The sequence below is a fragment of the Typopeltis vanoorti genome, chromosome 11 (assembly GCF_054136105.1).
Source record: "Typopeltis vanoorti isolate ZY-2024b chromosome 11, IOZ_Tvanoo_1.0, whole genome shotgun sequence".
NCBI lineage: Eukaryota > Metazoa > Arthropoda > Arachnida > Uropygi > Thelyphonidae > Typopeltis > Typopeltis vanoorti.
Genome location: NC_143559.1, coordinates 82296077 through 82316582, shown reverse-complemented (window position 1 = coordinate 82316582; position 20506 = coordinate 82296077). Strand labels below are relative to the sequence as shown.

The 20506-nt window shown below is 35.7% G+C and overlaps 1 protein-coding gene across 1 annotated transcript in view; it reads left to right on the top strand.

Moving 5' to 3' along the window:
- Nucleotides 1-499: 499 nt before the first annotated feature.
- LOC150101800 (calcium-activated chloride channel regulator 1-like) overlaps nt 500-20506 on the top strand; it is a 59697-nt gene continuing 39690 nt past the window's right edge. Inside the window, exons 1-2 of the mRNA XM_090400495.1 lie at nt 500-690; nt 13645-13816. Coding sequence (XP_090256621.1) covers nt 13652-13816 — 165 coding nt within the window. The 5' untranslated portion in view covers nt 500-690; nt 13645-13651. The remainder of the gene's footprint in view (nt 691-13644; nt 13817-20506) is intronic.

The window sequence follows — 20506 nt, the reverse complement described above, 5'->3', positions numbered from 1 at the left end:
TATAGACGAGCACTAAACTGAAAAAGAAAAAAAAAAGTGTGAAAGAGAAATAGAAATCCTGTCAGTAAAGTTCTGAGGAATTACTGGGAATATGTCAAGCAAAAGTCGTGACTTGTAACTCCAGTCACAAACACTTTCCTATTTTTCTTTGTCCTACTACTGCTGCTGATATCCTTATATAAATCCTACTTTTAAATGTAACTCATTTCCATAAATAAAATAGAGCTCTAAATGGATGAAAGCTAATAATTATCTACTGAAAGTACCTTAGTTCAGCCATACTGAACGTATATTTCATCTTATGTAGTGAGATTAAACTCGTTAAAAAAATTAAAAAACAAAAATAAAATACAATAAAAATTGTACTTGTACACAAATTGCTAGTAAATTATTTTTTATCTCAGATGTCATTTTTATCTCCCTTCCGACCTTCCGTCGTAATGCCGATAACGCTCACCTAATGTCAACAATGATCCCATGTTCCTTTATTGGTCATAGGAAATTACCGCATATTTGGAAATGACGTCGCTATGTTTTGAAAGTAAGAACGAACTACAAATTTCCTTCGGCTGCTGTTAGTTATTAGCAAACTTCCTTCGAATGCAGCATAAGTACATTATGAAAATCAGATCCCTCTATGTGGACTGCTGTTTGCTGTAATTATCAAAGTTGATATCGACTGCATTATAGGTATGTGTATATACGTATTTTTTTGCTTTCCAGGAAACATTGTTCCTGTTCATTTACAAGATGCATCACTTTTTCAGAACAACTTGATGGAATATAGTGAGTTATTATTGTTACGTTTTTGTTATGAATGCAATTAACAGGAAAGTAAAAGGAGTTTCGAGTTGATTTATAAAATTGCACCTACAAGCTCAATTGGTATTTTATTTCATTTTTTTATTACATGGTTTTTCTTTTTGTAACTAAGGTAAGTTTTAAATATAAAAGTAACTGATTGGTAATAAATTTAACTACGTCTATATTTCATTAAGTTACTGATTATTATATAATTTCATGTAATTAGCGAGAGTTTAGTTTTGTACTATTTACTTACAAAACTTTTCTTGTACCATAATGCTAGACTACTGGAGACCATTATAAGTCGATTCTACTCGCCAACCAGAGAAACATCCCCCCCCCGGGCTTTTTTTTTTTTTAGCCGGTTCCCTTAATCCGTCTTTGTCCCAAATAAGTACGTTTTTACCTCTCGGAAACCCGGGTTTTTAACCTTGCCTATCAGAAAAAAAAATGACTTCAGAACTCATATTTGCAGACAACAACATGAGTTCTCGAGTTGAGGATCATGAGACAGTGAGAATCTTCATCCGTTACCTCCATCTTGTGCCTCTAAAATTATCGATAATCATCTAAAATGCACTGGATAGCAATGGATTCGGCTTTCTGCGGCAGCTAAGACTGAAAACAGCTTCCTCCTGATTTCCAAAAATTAGTTCAGTTTTTCCTAGCTCATTCGTCAGACAAAATCATGGGAATGTCTTACATTCAACCATAAAGAAACCAAAGTATACGTGTACGTAATTGTAAATAAAAAAATTGGATTACAGAAAAGTATAACAAAAATGTTTGTTATATTTTCTATAATTTAATATTCTACAATTATAGAATTCTATTTTTAAAGGCTTCTATCTTTTGAACGGATCGTTAGGTATACACAAGTAGCACCACGGTGCAAGAGAGGTGACGTAGAGAGAACTGAAGAGAAAATAGAAAACGGAATCGAGCGTTAATCCTTGGATAGTTATGTGGGTGGGGGGGGGAAGGAGTTTGAAGTGCAGTCAGTGATCAAGGGGTTTACTGCCTAGTAACATAATAAGTTTATTGCCTTGTACAGGTAAGGAGACCACGCCGACCGGAATATAGTACATCTATTGTCAGCAGTCTCTATGAAAGGATGCATGGTGGCCACGGAGTGGGAATGATGAACCAGGAAGGAGAGAGGGTTGTGGACTTTGCAGTAGCGTTTGATCTGGCAATTGTGAACTCGTTTTTCTACAAGAGGGAAGAACAGTTGATAACATTTAGGAGTGGTAGCAACAGTTCACAAATTGACTATATTTTGACTAGAAGAAAACATCTTAAGGTTGTGACAAATTGTAAAGTAATTCCAACTGATCAAGTAGCACAGCAACACCGACTGCTGTGCACAGACTTTAAAATAAGATCAAAGATAAGAACCTCTGGATGCCATGGGATGAAGACAATTAAGTGATTTCGCTTAAAAGAGGAGAGTGTGAAGAATCGTTTTAGGGAGAGGGTGTTAGAGAGGATTTCGGATGGACTGGAAAGGGTACAAGATTGGTGGAAACATAATTCAAAAGTAATCTTGAGCTGTGCAATCGAGGTGCTTGGTGAGACATCTGGAAAGATTAGAGAGCATAAGGAGGGTTGGTGGTGGAATAATAATGTACAAGTGGCGGTGACAGCTAAGAGGAAGGCAAAGCAGAAGTGGGATGAGTCAAGAGTGAAAGAGGACAGAGAGGTGTACAGAGAGAGAGAGCAAGAAGCCAAGAGAGTTGTGGCACAGGCGAAGGCCATGGAATATCAAGATCTGTATGATCAATTAGAAACAAAGGAAGGACAGAGAAAAAATTACCAACTAGCGAAATGTAGAAATAAAGCAGCAAAGGACATCTTACATGTGAGGCAGATCAAAGACGCTGAAGGAAGAGTATTATGGAGAGATGTGGACATAAGAAACAGATGGAAAATATACTTTGAGGGACTTTTGAATGAGGAAAATGCAAGGACTCACAGAGAAGATGGGAAGCCTTCTGAGAGGATGGTGCAGAACATCAGCAGAGTGGAAGTGACGGAGGCCATGAAGAGGATGAGAAATGGAAAATCGGTGGGCCCCGACAGAATTCCAGTGGAGGCATGGAAGGCACTGGGGGAAGAGGGAATTGACCTGCTGTGGGACCTGTTCATGAGAGTTTGCCAACAGGAAAATATACCCGAGGAATGGAGGGAGAGTACTCTTGTCCCCCATCTACAAGGGTAAAGGGGATTCACAAGACTGCAAAAATTACAGAGGAATAAAGTTGATGTCCCACACAATGAAAATCCTAGAAAGGGTTCTTGATGGTAGATTGAGGAAGGAGGTGGAGATTGCAAAGGAACAATTTGGCTTCATGCCTGGTAGATCAACAACAGATGCTATCTTTGGGTTACGGCAGATGATGGAAAAGTATCGAGAGAAACAATGGGAGCTACATCTGGCATTTATTGATCTGGAGAAAGCATACGATAGAGTGCCAAGGCAAGAAGTCTGGAGGTGTCTGAGGGAGAAGAAGGTTCCGGAGAAATATGTCAGGTTGGTGCGGGAAATGTACAGAAATGTGAAGACAATTGGTCGGACCTGTCTAGGACAGACAGAAAGTTTTCAAGTAACAGTTGGCTTGCATCAAGGGTTAGCATTAAGTCCGTTTCTGTTTAATATTGCGATGGAGGTGGTAACAGAGGAGGTGAGAGAAGATGCGCCTTGGACAATGTTGTAAGCAGATGACATCTTGCGGTGTGCAGATTCAAGAAGGAGAAGAAGAAGAAGAAGAGAAGAAGCGGGAACTAAACTGGAAAGATGGAGAAAAGTACTGGAAGAGAGAGGTATGAGACTGAGCAGAAGTAAGACAGAGTATATGTGTTGCACAGTGGGTGGCGGACAGGAGACAGATCTGGAGCTGGAAGGAAATGTCATCAGGAAGGTGAGAGACTTTAGATACTTAGGTTCAACAGTGAAAGAAAATGGAGGAGCTGAGAAGGAAGTGGGATGGAGGATACAAGCGGGTTGGAGGAACTGGAGGGAGATGGCTGGAGTGTTATGCGATAAGAGGGTGCGGATCAATCTGAAAGGCAAAATCTATAGGACAGTAGTGAGGCCAGCTATGACATATGCTATAGAAACTGTGGCCCTGAGGAAAAATAACATAAGCAGGATGGAAGTAGCAGAGATGAGAATGCTTAGGTGGATGTGCGGTGTGACCAGAAAGGATCGTCTGAGAAATGACTATGTCAAGGGAACAGTGAAAGTTAAGAACTTAGGAGCGAAAATACAGGAGGCAAGGTTGAGTTGGTTTGGTCACGTGATGAGGAGGGAGGACGAATATGTGGGAAGAAGGGTCATGCAGATGGATGTGCAAGGAAGGAGGAAGCGTGGGCGGCCAAAGAAGAGATGGAGGGAGCTGGTAGAAGAGGACTTGAGGATGAAGAACTTGGATGTGGTGATAGCCCAAGACAGGAAGGTGTGGAGGAGACTCATTATCAACAGTGACCCAACACTTAAGTGGGAGAAGCTGCAGAAGAAGAAGAAGAAGAAGAAGATTGTCGGCAGTGGTGTACTGATGGAAATCGTACATTTTGGAAAAAACTTGGCCTGCTGTCTTTCATCGTTATGCTGGATCACCTTATTTTTTTCTTTTATGGTGGGGGGATGGCATATAAGTAGATTTTCGTACCTTTTAAATTGCTCGCGTGCTGGTTGCATGTTCTCTATAAATGTTGTCTCGAAAGAGCTAAAAATCTAACGACCACTGGGTATACATTCTTGGAACGTCTGTGCGGTTAGCCAATTAGCTTTGCGCTTCGCAACCAGATGCCTGGGAAAGAAGTGTCCTAGGTTCGATTCCCGTCGGCGACGAGGGGAGCTTATGGATCATCCTCAGCCTCTTCCGTGGACAGCAGTGTTTTTTCCGCCAGTTTCTCTGGGGGTTTTTCATCCGGCAAACTGGCCCCGTGAACACACACTGATACAGTCAGGAATTCCTCCAGCCATAAACCTGAATTGTCAGCTATGCCGGTCCCAACCCAGGTTAAAAATAGGGGAGATTGGAGTGGTACCGTACTCCCCGTAATAGGGGCTCATGGCCGTTGAATCACCATACAAAATAAATAAAATTCTCGGAACAAAATAAAAATTTTGTATTCTTTCAGAATAAACAAAATATTAACTGCAGTCTATCTTGTAAGTGTCCTGCGATCATAAAAAGACGACACTGGTTGCTCTTTGAATGAAAAAAAAAAAAAACCACCGCTGTTCATAGAACTGCATTGAACAACTCAATGATCTGCTGTACTGCTGTATCTCATTGCTCTTCTTTTCCATCGTTTTAATAATTTTTGTGGAGAGAGTATTTAAATAATTTGACTTTTGTTTACATGGTGGTTATTCACTTTTATGAAGTGAGCAGATATATGTCAGAAATAACTGCTCTACTTCACATTTCAATTTCCTAATTATTGCATTCGTGGTGCAAATAATAATAATCATAAATATTGTCACTATGTCTGTTCTGTACAGTGAGTTTGGCATAGACTCTCTCTCTCTCTCTCTCTCTCTCTCTCTCTCTCTCTCTCTCTCTCTGTATATATCCATCCAATTCTCGTCCGTCAGAATAGGTTGAGTTCCTTGGTTAGGGACTTTTAGGAAATTTAATACAGCCTGCCTGCTATTTCTCTTCCGCATCCCTCTAAAGATAAGTATTTTATGTCTGTAGATATATGGATTCATGGGTAGAGTTTAAGGACTGAAAAATACGAGTTTCCATTAGGAAGAATCCTCCACGTCCGTATGAGACTGGCTAACTCACCTGCAAGTATATATATATACTGGGTAGTGGCCCTTGCCTTTTGTGTATAGCATCATACATCTCCGCTAGGGGATATGCTTTGCGTTAAGGGTAAATACCAAGGATAGTGATCAAAGCTTATTCCACCTTTACCACGAGTTGCCTAGACTTGCACTACGTGCGGAGTAGTCCTGACTTGCACTACGTGCAGGCGCAAACTTGACTTACCTGTCTGTTTGCTTACTTGGGAAATAGGATTAAAACCAAGTTTTATTTAAAATTGCTCAGTATCTTTAATTGGTAGCTTTAATATATAACATACCCAAGGTAAAGAACTTTCTTTACTCCATTTCCCAAGTAAGCAAACAGACAAACAAGAGTAGCTGATCCTGATCCTTATTCTATTTTTACCATGCGTTGCCTTGGTCTTGCACTTCGTGCAGGATCAGCTAGACTTGCAACACTCGCAGGCGCAAACTTGACTTGTTTGTCTGTTTGCTTACTTGGGAAATGGAGTAAAACCAGGTTTAAAATAGCTTGGTATCTTTAACATTTATTATACCCAAGGTAAAATACTTTCTACATATATATTTTTAATAATAATAATAATAATAATAATAATATATATATATATATACATTCTTATAATAAATTTTATTATAAGAATGTATATAATAATTCTTATAATTTTTATATAAGAATTATTATAATTAATTCTTATAATTCTTATAATAAATTTTAAAAAGTTTTACATTCTTATAATAAATCTGTCTGATAACGTAATCACGTGAATGTTCTTGCATATTACATCATCATCATACAATGTTTGCATCATTTCATAAATTTCAATTGCTTTCATATCAACTTAAACGTAATGAACATATATTGCTCCTGATTCCAGCTTCACAAAATACGATACCGGACACTAACGATTGAAACACACCAAGGATATACACCCTCGACATCCTTTTATATGTACATCTCGACACAGGACATTTTGGTGTAATCAAGAAGCAAGATCAGTGTGGGTGCTTTTTTGATCAGATCGCTGTGAAAAGGATGATTTTGAAAATATTACAATCGTATTTGTTTTGCCTTCTAGAAAAATTATTATAACAATAAGGGATTAAATAATATAATAAAAACAGAGAACAACAAAATTGTTGCTTTGTTGTTATATTTAACACATGCAAATCTTATATATATATATATGTAAGAAATTAATAATAAAATAACAAACGAAATCAGAATTAATTATATTTCGGTACATTAACAGCATACTATAAAACGCCCTGTCATCACGATATCAAAGAAAAAAAAATTATATACATACATATACCATGTGCTTATACGAAATATAAAATTTACTGTCATTGAGTTATCATTTTAACCGTTTAATGTAGTAAGTTTTACTAGATTTTCATGAAAACATTATCATCTATTTGTGACAGAATAATTGCAGAGCACAGAACATCTTATGTTGCATCAGTGAGCTAAAAGGGAACTTATGACGATAAAATCAGTATCTGTAGATTTAACTAACAAAATGTATTAATTAATTAAAACTAATTATTTGAAGTTATATCTATTAGATATGTTTTACAGTATATTACTCACTAAAATAAATATAGGCTAAGTATATAGCTACCGTGGCTAATATAGGCTTAACAGTATACGTGTAACCGTAAGTCTTAAAAATTAGATTGAAAGATGAATTTGAATCCCGGATTCGCAGATTAACATCAATAATCTTTGAATCTTAAATTCCTAACATCTAAATTATCAGATTATGAATAATTTATGACCAAAACAAGTTCATGCAATCGTTTCTTTAAAACAGTTCCTGGTGCGCTTTTACTTGTATACCCCCCCGCTCCAAAAGTGATAACAATTTCTAAACTTCGCTTATTTCCAAAAAAAAAATTTCAAAATGTTGCTTCCCTTTTATATTCTGACTATGAACTCTGACTATGCAGAAAGCGATGTCCTAACAATATTTTTTTCTAATCAGTAATAAAATATTCATCCTCATCTTGGAGGTCGCTGATTGAAACAGATTAACATCTCAAATATATATATGCACCTAAAATTCCTTAAAAATTCTTGATATGTTGTCCAGAGGAGAGCGATTTTGGCTGACGGATCCCATCCTCGGTGACTCCCTTCAGCTACTATTTCAGAGATGCACTATGTCAGCTCTGTGTTTGTCTTTTTCACAGTTTAATGTCCACATTCCACTGAAGTGGCGCCCATCATTTGTCTACTGTTCCGTTATTTGGGCCTGTCAGTTATTTTTTTAGAGTTTATTATTATTATTATTATTATTATTATTATTATTTACTATACTACTACTACTACTACTACCGCTACTACTACTACTACTACTACTACTACTACTAATAATAATAATAATAATAATACAATAAAGTGGATGATGGAATTGTGTCTAATAATAAACTGGCACCCTCAGAATATATATTTCTTTAAATAATAAAAGAATTCTGTTTACTTGAGAAGGATGTGGCATCATGGTAACAGTAGATTTGGCTTGCATACAAGGCGACACGGTAATAAGTGCATGGTTTCGCTGTAATCCAAAACATATCAATAAATGTGTATTTTATTCATTTGTTTGCTATAGAAAATTTTCTATCTACAAGTAAATACGTATGCTAATAAATTCATGTAATTAATTATGTTGTTTGTGGTGCTAGATATGGTTCGCGAGTGTTAGCATTGTAAAGCCGTGTCCTTTCACTAGAGCGATTTCTCGAACTTTTCAATCGAGGCTGACCTGGTCAGTCTTAGATAAAAATAGCTTTTTTTGTCGTGCGAAAACTCATAGTGCACCAAACTGACAGCCTTTATACAAAGATAGGCCATGGCCTTAAATTGCCTATGCACAAAAATAAAGAAACTTACCCAGCATAACTATTTTCTTAACCCATCCCAACCAATGTATTGCGACTATTACCATAAATAATTTTTAAATGTTCTAAGTCCATTGATATTTAAACAAACATTATGGTAACACTTGCTATTCTTTCTCCGTGATTTCGTTGCTAAGCGCACAATTTAATTTGATTTGCTGCATATGTGGTTTTTATTATTTGGTATGCGGTTTTACTCTGAGATCAATATTTTATTTGTTTATTACATAATTTGAGTTAAAGAAAATATTTACTACGACTGTTTCAACTTTTATTATGTATAGTTTAAACTAAGACCAGAATTTAAATCTGATTTTAAAATCATAGTTTTATAAACTGCAATCGACACTTTTCATTTTTATCTACCAACTGCTTAATGTTTACCTACCAAAGTACAAGTGAACTAAAATCCCCTTGGTTACAACAGATGCATTCTTTAAACTTCAAGGTCTCATGAAAGTATTATAAATATATTACTAAAGTGATAACCCGAGGATTAAATACCATTGCATTATATTAGAAGGCCAGAACACAATTTAAATGCAAGTGGATTTGCGATCACCTGAGAAATGGGACACTCAAAAAAAGATAAGTAAACATCTTAGAACAATTCTGTAAGCGTACGAGCACGTGCTTGCAAGTGAATTATGACTACTGAACGTGCTTTTTAGGTAATTTAAGTGTGGTCAAATCTCCCAGTATTTCACAACGAATAATTAAACAGAAAAATAAGTAAATAAAACTGCAACAGTATTCCTGGTCAAGAGAATATCGTCTTAGTTCCCTAAACCCACAGATCCTGGGATTCGAATTCCGGTATGGATGTTACGAAGGTCTTCAGATAGTCGATTATTTTCATCACCCAGTGTGAAATCACTACCCTGCTTATTGATGAACTGACACTGATGCTGCTTGAAAAAGTACATTGTTTGGGCTCTAGAGTAGAGATGGGTTTGTGAATGACAGGTGAACAGCACTGAAACATAACTTTTATTTTTATTTTATTTAGCGTGCCTCTGAAACATAGCACAACATTAAAAAGTTAAAATTTCCGTAATCCTTTTATAAAGCAAATACAGTGCAACTTCGGTGATCCAGTGTAGGGCTTGGTTCAAACTTCTGAACCATAAAAATTTGCATTTTTAAGTAAATTTATTTATTATAATATATCGCAGGTATCTTTCTACTCCAAAACCAAAAATGCGCATAGAATTACTTCATTTTTAAAAATATTCATCCATCTCTTTTCTGCTGTTTTTTTATATGCTTTATATTGCAAAAAAAGAGTACTATTTTTTTTTTTTTGCCTCAAAATTTAAGCAACTACTTCTATACAATTTCCACGAAAGAATGCTAGTATAATTATATGTCAAAATGCAAATATGTATTAGAAATTTTAATGTCTAGTAACAAATGCTGTGAATGATAATTTGGGAATGTACTTTTTTTATTTGGAGTGAACTAGTTTAATATGATCTCCGTGTAGCGCGTTATACATCTAACTTGTAATCAGTTCTTGTCCTATTTTTTCTAAGCATTTCCAGAGCGACTATAACTACAGCTCCTCTAATCTTCGTCCAATTTTTAAAAATCAGTGTTTTTTTAATAGCTGGAATGAAGCCACTTTTAATATGAAATATTATCCTTTATGCCAATGCTTCCCAAACTTATGGGTGTAAAGGCCCCTTTGCAAAAATTAAAATATTTCACCGCCTCCATCGAAAAAAAAATCGTAATACAGACATATATTATTATAATATTTATTGTATTTATATTCAATACAAAACACACACAGCGAATATTGCAAAAGATCAAATGCAAATATTACATATTTAGCATCTTACATACACATATGACATGCCACACTTAGTCTTAAAACATTTTAAATTTGTTTTCATTATTTCTCGCCCCCCTCAACAAAACTAACGGCCCCCAAGAGGGGCGCAGCCCACAGTTTGGGAAGCGCTACTTTACGTAACTCCGTAGGGGAAAAAATCTTAAGGATGTAAAATCAGGACTACAAAGTGACCAGGGATTCTTTCTTTCTTTTTTTTTTTTTTTTTTTTTTATCCACTCTCCTGTTCGAGAAACGGTCACCCAAAGTTTGTAGTATAGTATTTTCGAGCTTCCATAGCTTGGCGATACCTGTCCTCTGGTTGGAAAGACCTGAATTCGGATCAGAAGTAGGACGCGAAAAACATTTATAAGGGTTTTATTCCCCATGTTAGAGGCTTAAGGGAGTGAAACAACACTAAGAAAGGATTAAAAATGTTTTGTAATTCTTCCAGTATTTCATCTCAGTCACTAAGACGTCAGAGATTACAGTATGAGACTTGTAGCGCACACGCACACACACACACACACACACACACACACACACACACACACACACACACACACACACACACACACACACACACACACACACACACACACACACACACACACACACAAATTAAGTGAAACACGTGGACGAAGGACTAGAGTCCTAATTAGGTGAGACGTCTCTATGGACACCTGTTGGTGGCATAGAATGTAAACTTGAATCTTAAAGTATTAGTGTTTCCAAATTTGGGAAGTTTAATGCAATCATATTTATTTAAATTAGGCTGATTTTTAAGAGCAGCAGTATATTCTAAAAACAGTCTCTCTCTCTCTCTCTCTTCTAAATTTATTATTCTATAACCATTATGCGATGGAGCATAATGGTTATAGGATAGGCGCTATTGATTAGTGCTTTAATGATACCGTATTACTCAGAGGGGGTGATGAGAAATTTGTGAATGTATCTGCCTGTGTGGGAGGGCTTTCTGTATACTGAAAAGGACAGGTGTTACTACTGGATAGGCGTGTTACCAAGGTGTCTCGAAAGGCTAAACTATTATTACTTTCTTTTTCCATGGTAAACTGGATTCTAGGGTTAAGACTATTGAAGTGAGAGACAAAAGAATCAGATTCTCGGCCATAAGGTGAGGCCAAAAATGGAGAACACATCATCATCATCAACATATCTTAACTAGATAGAAGGTTTGAGAGGGGGGGATCAAGAGCTTGTTTTTCAAAATATTCCATAAAACATTGACAAGGGAAGGTGACAGAGGAGAACCCATAGAGGTATCCTCTATCTGTTTATGAAATTTGTGCTTACAAGGGAAATATCCAGAACAGATAGCAAAGGAAAAGAGATCAGAAATATCAGGAGGAAAAACTCTCTATCCACCTTTACAATGAGTTGCCCTGGTGTTGCACCACCTTTAGACTTGAACTATGTTTCAGCCGCAAACTTAACTGTTTGCTTACTTGGGATTAGGACTAAAATAACCAAGTTTATAAAATTACTTGGTAATTTTATAAACTTGGTTATTTCATGTACTTGGTTATTTCTAACATGATTAATTCATTTTATCAGGTGCGGTGACAAAACCTGTATTGTCACCGCACCTGGTGAAAATACAGGTTTTTCTCTGTATTGTCACCAGGTGCGGGAGACTGTGGTAGTGGGTTTCTGTAACTTTTGCACTTGTGAACTCCAGCAGCACAGCTCCTGTCAGGTCCCTGACAGGAGATGGGCTGCGCAGTACAGAATATTATTGGATTTTTATACAATGATTGCTGTCTTTAAATTATTGTATTAATTAACATAATAACATAACATACTAAGCTCTGATATTTTTGTATTAACGTAGCTCTTTTTTTTTTTCTTACCTTCAATGATTGTGAACTGAATTAGATCCTCATTCCAAAATGCAAATGCGTGTGTTAACCTACCTGTTGTGTGACGTTAATCAGAGGCGTGTCTTTGTCATGTGATTTCTTCGTATTGTGATCGAAGTTTAATAAATTACAATATGGGACTTTAGTAGGATGAGTAGAAAGAGTCCCATGCAATTTTTTATCTAAGCTGTGCGTACACCAATCAAAAACGATGCGCACACGACTAGTAACTGCGCGCACAAAATGTTTGCTTTCAGAATTTCTAATTTATAGTCAATAATTTTTGAACGTATTATACAAATGAACTATATAATAAATAGTAATTTCTCCAATGTCTTCAATCCAATATTACTCTAACTTATTCCAATTCAATACACTCTAATTAGCGACATTAAGCATGCGCGTTGCAGAGAAATCTTCTTTAGTGTCTATTGTCCAGACTTGAGATATTACAGTCATTTCGGTTATAGGTTTTTCTAGATATGCGGATTTAAGCAAATTAATTTGGTGCTCACAATTTTACAGGTTATAGCTAGACAAAAAAAAAAAGCAGCATCAATATGAGAAATATTACATTATATATATATATATATATATATATATATATATATATATATATATATATATATATATATATATATATATATATATATATATATATATATATATATAAATGAACCTGATTTTGATGAGAAGTTAAATTTATAACAATTTAAAACCTACATTTTTAAACCTACCCTGCCAGTGATGCAAACAGCTTCACTGCAGAAGTGACGCAAGATGGAGTTACACTTGGGCACCAGTGATTTAATCGCTCCTTAGGACAATAATCGTCTTGACTTGTCTTGTGTTATATTTCACTATCTTACTATAGTGAACGCACCTGTTCAGGCTAGTAAAAGTTTTCTGGGATTAGAAGAAAATGAATTTTATTGTCAACTTATGTATTCAGGAATTCAAACAGGCTAATTTTTGCACCAGTTCTTACTAATGGTGGCTTGGATCTAGTATTATTTACTTGAATTATGTGTGTCGCAGATTATAAAATTAGCGATATTATTTTTTGTTTATTCGACTGAATCAATTTCACGATTCACAGACAAGCTGATGATGACTTGCACTATAGTCCACGAAATTTGATGAAGCCATTTCAGCTGTCCCACAAGTAAGGGGAGATGGAGAGAATTAATGTAATGAATTTTTGCACATGAGTGTATTTGAAATGTAAAAATGAGATATTTTTATCAACACAACCGTCATTTTTCAACGTATATCTCAAAGGATTCCAGGTTTTATGACGATGTAACATAATTATAATTTCATGATTAGCTTCCGATAAAGAATTATTTTATTTGATCAAATTTAATGATACTATTATTGATATTATTTATTTCCCCACCATTTTTGCGTTTCAGGTAAATCATGGAGATATTTCGTCTTTTGATCCCAGTTATCAGTGTTCACATTTTGCTCTTTCGAGAAAGCTCGTGTTCTCAGATTGTAATAAATAATGGTGGATACGAAGATATATTGGTAGCTATACACAGCAGTATTCCTGAAGATGAAAATTTGCTTAATAATCTTAAGGTAGGTTCATGAGATGAGTACTAAAATAAAGCAAATTTAGATTGCATAATAAAAATGTTAAAATATCGAATAAAAGATATTTGATAACTTGAAAAAAATGATAACTTGCAGAACTTAAAAAAAATATTTTGTTATTAACAAAGGCAGTGAGGAAATTGGGAAGAATTTACGTATATATTCTACTAAAAGAATTGAGGTTTTCCACCAGTTATGTGAAACCGACCATTTTCTCCCTCTACATTATTATTTGCATATATAGCTTTTGTGTTTCAAGTCCCATTCATTTTACGTTTTGTTTTTAATCTCTCCTTATTCACTGCTTAATAAACATGAAAAGTTGTGTTGGGGAACAACTAAAATGACCGGTGAGTGATTATTTAAAACAATACTATTGCTATAAACACTACTATTATTGTAATACCTTCATGGACTTACAACTGTTTTCCAGTCTGAAAGCTCTAGGGAAAAAAAAAGTTTTAACTTCAATAAATTCATCGTTTGGAAGCAGAACGACCGGAACCGATGGATGGTGCCATCAGCTTCTGCCGTGTGTTTCTTCCTGGATTGCAATTAATCACGATGAGCGACCTTATTTTTTGTCTTCCGAACTTAATAAAACGGAAAACATACGAGGGTGGTCTGAAAGTTCTCGGCCTCGACCATAGATGGCAACACTATCGGCAAGATATTTTTTTTTCTATCAAGTAGTTTGTTTTATACAGCTGTCTGAAGCAAAAGTGTTATCTGTATCCCTTGAAATGGATAACATTGAATATGCGGTTATAAAATTCTTTGTAAAAGAAGGTTTAACGCCAAAAGAAATCCATTCGAAGTTCATAAAAGTTTATGGGCACTCTTCTCATTCGTTTTCACCAATTAAGAAATGGGATGCCGATCATCTTCAAGGCCATACCAGCCTTGAAGATGATCCACTTGAAGGACGTCCAAAAAGTGTAAAACACCAGAAATTATTGACCAAGTACACGATATGGTATTGGATGAAATTGTGTCAAAGTGCGTGAAATTGCTGAGACTATAGGCATTTCAAAAGAAAGTGTAAAATACATTTTGCACGAAGAATTGCAAATGAAAAAGCTTTGTGCAAGATGGGTGTCGCGCTTGCAGATCAAAAACGCACTGACATGTTTTTGATCTGCTGTGACCGCAAACAGCAGTCAAAACAGTGGAAGAAGCCGGCTGTTCAGCGCCAAAGAAGACAAAGTCGGTTCCATCAGCAGGAAAGGTCATGGCATCGGTGTTTTGGGATGCTAAAGGCATTTTCTTTATTAATTATCTTGAAAAGGGTAAAACAATAACCGGAGAATATTATTCCGATCTTTTAACCAGACCAAAAAAAGTCGTGAGAAAATACCCGGTTTGCAGAAGAAAAAAAAAATCATCTTTCATCTCGACAATGCACCTGCCCACAAAGGTGTTTTGACAATGGGAAAATTAAGGGATCTGTACTGTAATTGTTGGAACATTCCCCAGATTTGGCTCCCTCTGATATCTGTCTCTTCCCAAAACTAAAATTCTTCCTCGCTGGTCAGTGTTTTTCTTCGAATCGAGAGGTGATTGCAGCTGTAGAGAGGCATTTTGCAGATCTTACTGAGAACCACTACAGGGACGGGATAACGGCGCTGAAGCATCGCTGGAATAAATGTATTAGTCTTAAGGGAGGTTATGTTGAAAAATAAAAATAATTTTGAAATTATAAATTCGTTTTTTCATTATTAGGCCGAGAACTTTTCAGACCACTCTCGTATAGTTGGTACGATTCAGGAATTCTTGTTATGAGACAAGAAGCCATACAGTTTGGTTAAATTGGAATAATGCAGACAACGAATAGAAACTTCCACTGAAGAATTACAAATCTCACAACAGGAAGAGTAGCAAGGGATTTGTAATGCGATAATAAATTCGACTAAGTATTCCTCATTCAAATTTGAATTGTAAAAAAGAATGGAAACCTAGTTCAAACTTTTACTGTGTATTAATTTTGATATAACTGGAAAGCAGACAAAATTTGCAACGAATTCAACAGAAGATAGAGTAAGTATAAATATACAAATTGAAATATATTAGTTCATTATTTTCATTTTTTCCCTTAATATTTTCAGAGATTTTTTTTTCATATAGAGAATTCGTTATATTTATTTAACATCAAAGTAATAAAGGTGTTTCCAAATACCTCATCTTTAGAACATAAACCAAATATAAAAACCACACACACACACACACACACACACACACACACACACACACACACACACACACACACACACACACACACACACACACACACACACACACACACACACACACACACACACACACACACACACACACACACACACACACACACACACACACACACACACACACACACACACACACACACACACACACACACACACACACACACACATTGCACTTATGATTAAAAAAAAAGTATGTGATTATCTTTTGTCGCAATGCTTTTTCTCAATAAATTAACATTTACATGTATAAATATTACGTGCTAATAACAAGACACGACTCCCAGCCGATTTCTACTATTAACCTTTTAGCTAAATAATTTTTTGAAAGAAAGTTAACCAAAAAATACCTAATTTATTATTTGTTTCTGCCATTCATTATAACATTAACACACCAATCCACCAATTGGAATCAAAACTGCATCTTAAGTCATGTCCCAAATCCATTGAAAGTTTTGAAGAGAATTAAAGAGTCTTCGACTATGCAAACATTATCGAAGAAAAAGAAAACAAATTGAAAACAAGGCCCAAACCGTGAAGTTTCAGTTCGAACTCTAAAGAAGACATTGGCTGATTCAGCTAGGGGGGGTATGTAGTGAAGTTGTCTGCAAGGATAAAAAAATTATGAACACCATGGTGGATACAAGAAGCAGTCCTGGAAGAAAAGAAGTCATACCAATAATTCCTAGTAAATAAGTCGGCAGATGCCCTAAAAGAATACCGAGAAAAATGTAAGAGAACTAAGCTGTGTGTAAAAGTAGCTAAACAAAAGTCATGGGAAGACTGGTAGAAGTATGGAAAATAAATAGCAGGAAGGTGGCAAAATGTTCTGGATGTTATTGAAGAAGTTTAGAAATGGAGGAAAGAGTACGCTGAAAGGAATCAAAGATGATAAAGGTGACATGAAAACACTGGATAAGGATAATCTAGTTGTATGAATTATGCAGTGGCTGCACTGCATAATTCAGAGGCCTTGGTGAGAAGGTCAAGTTCCGATGATCGGAGTAGAACTCTCGTAGTATCCATCTATAAAAAAGGGATAAAGTTGAATGTGAGAAATACATGGAAATTTCTTTGATAAGTGTTCCAGGTAACATTTATGCAAGCATACTTGAAAACAGGTTGAAAAAGATTATGGAAGAGAAACTTGGAGAAGAACAAGCTGGGTTCTGGCCAAATAGAGGTTGTCAAGATCAGATTTTCACTTTAAGACAAATACTTGAGAAATCGTGGGAATATGACAAAGATCTGTACTTAACTTTTGTAGATCTGGAAAAGGCATACGAAAAGGTGTCCAGAGAAAAGCTTTTCAAAACGCTACAATTAAATGGGATGAATGGAATATTATACAGAGCAATACATAGTCTATGTTTCAGTTGTAAGTCAGCCATTAGGATTGAAGGAAACACGGGAAAATAGTTTGACGTAAAATCAGGGTAAGAAAAGGATACCCATTATTTTCACTCTTATTCATCATCTATATGGATCACATTATGAAAAAAGTGGCATTAAATCTGATGATAGAATTGGAGATATCAAACTTAGCAAGAAGCTAAGTTTGATATCTCCAATATCAAACTTAGAGACGTACAAGTCTCCAGGATTCTCTAACTAAATTGAATACGAATTGTAACAAATTTGGCATGAAAATCAGCAACAACAAGACAAAGACAATGAAAATAGGCAGGAACATAGAAAACGTCAGCTGCATTCTAAATGGAGATCCTTATAGAACAAGTAAAATATTTCAGCTATTTATGCACAGTTTTTAGTGAAGATGGCAGGTTCAATCTGGGAATAGACAAGAGAATAAGCAAACCTTGTACAGTGGGTAGCCAGCTGAATAAATTTATATGGAATAAGGGAGAAATTAGCCAAAACACGAAACTAGCAGTATACAAGACAGTGTTCAAGCCAGTTTTAAGTTGTGGATGTGAGAGTTGGGTTAGAAATAAAGCGCTCGATCAAAGACTACAGACGACAGATATGAGGCTTCGGAGAAAAATTAGGGAAGTGAACTGATGGCATTAATGGCAGAATCATATTAAAAATGAAAATGTTAGAAAGGAACTTGACAATGTTAGTATTCAAGAATGTGTAAGCAGAGCTAATCTAAGGCGGTATGGCCACTTGATTCAGTCAGAACTGCCTTAGAAGAACGAAATGTTAGATATGACAATATTAGAGTGCTGACAAGTAACAGACTGATTTGGAGGAAAATTGTGGATAGGAGACTAATAATAATATAAACTCAATCATGTAGTGGTGTCATAGTAACCTGAATATCCCTTGGCGGTACATATCAGGAAATTGATGATGATGAACATTTAGTACATTTCATTATTCTATAAATTAGGTATCATTATAACGCTCTAATTGATTTTACATGTCATATGATTATACCTCGAAGTATTATTCGTTCATTGATAATTTTAATTCACTGTTTGGGATTTATTTTATTACCGAATATACTTTCGATCCTTGTCACCCTATAACATTGCAACTACTGAAAATCATGCTTCTTTACAACATTTCATGTTATTATATTGCTCTGAACCCCAGGAATATTAGCATTTTTGGATTAGACCGACCAAACTGTACTAGAAAATAATACAACCAATGTTAACTATGCCTATATTTCAATTTTGTTTTTCACACATTTATAACTTTTACCATAGATGAAGTCTTTGTGACATTTTGAAGAACCGCAATTTCCCCTCAAGGATATCCGTTATTTCTCCTCGATGAAATTTCCCGTTCTAAGTGTATCGTCATCATTAGAACAGTAGCAACGACCGAAGTTTGAGACTATAGACTGCGATAATAACGAAAAGGAAGTACGAGTACGCATATATATATATATATATATATGATATCATTGTGATTATCAAGTAATCAGTCTCAATATACACGTATTTCTTTTTTATATATCCAGGGCCGTACTTATGCACAGGCGCAGGAGGCTCTAGATGGAGGCCCCGAAAAATTAGGGCCCATTTAAGGCCCCAAACAATGAGGGAGGAGGCCCCCAGAGTATTCTAGCGCCTCTGGCCCCGCCCATCTCAAGGAAAGTGTAAGCACGGCCCTGTTCATATCTTTGTTTCACCGTCTGCACACTCATTACCGCATCCGGCAAACATTCCATCCAGCCACCAGCGCCTCGTACGGGTTATTTGCTCTTGAGTTTGTTTTAATTATTTTTATTTATTTATTATTATTAATTAGATTTAAGGGTTCAGTTTTAGTAGGGTGTGTTCTGTTGAATAAAGAAGCGAATCGACAACATTAAACTTGAAATAGGAATTACGGCAGATGGAATTTTAGTTCCAGTGACTCTTGCAATGTAGCCTCGTGGAAATGGGTTTTGCATCCATAACGTTAGGCTTCTACAAGAAAGATAGACCATTATAAGTTCCGTTTTAGTTGCTGACTAGAGGAAATTTTTCAGGCCTTTTGTCAACTTCCTGAGTTGGTCAATCTTTGGCACACGCGAGTCGAGTTTTTCCTCTACGAACTCTGGTTTTTAGCCTAGCAACTCAAGAAATGAAGACAAAAAAAAAAAAAAAAAAACAGTGACAAATATAAACCCCCTAAAGTTTTGGAAACTCAAAAGTATCCAACTTAAATCGCAATATGGAAAACACATTTCATTACAACTAAGCAAGAAGAAAAGAAATTGTATAACCGTTTAGTTTCATTATTTTCTTAAATCCATAATTTATTTATTTTTATCTTTAAAAGAACAACCAATCGGGATATTTCAAAGGGCCGCAACTTTTGTGTGTAATTTGCAAGGAAAGTTGAAGGAGGATTCCGTTATTTCTAAGACATGTTTCTCAATGTCTCCCCTTCCCATTTTTTTTTTAAACTCAGTAGAAGAGAAGCTAAAAATACTGCGTATTTTTTACAATCCATAAGTAAAGCTTGAAGAATATACCATAATTTCATAAAGTAAACAATCAACAGTCATTTTGTCAGTTTACACAGGCAAAGTCGCTTGGTGGCGCAGAGCCTAATGGTCGTGTGAAATAGCTCCGTAGTAAATAATGTTTTGATTAGTTATCTTATTTAAAACTGCATTATAATAATTCCTGAAGTGTAGCCTGTAACGTGCTCTACCAGGTAATGTAATGCCTAGCGCTATCAATGTAAACCTCTTCAAGCAGTGTGAAAAAAATTGCCTATTCAAGTTACTGTCCGTGAACGGTCGCCATTGGACTAGTATACAAGGTGAGTACCTAGAACAAAAGGGAGGATTAACTTTAGCACTAAACTCTTTTGCAAGCATATATCTTCCTAGTGAGGTTACTGCTTTAACGTATGTGACAGACACTAATGTGGGAAAAGAGGTGAATGAATTGGAGGTCCTTACGATATTGCAGAATCATAATGTAAATACAGCTGTGGGATTAGGTGGGATATCAGCTACGGT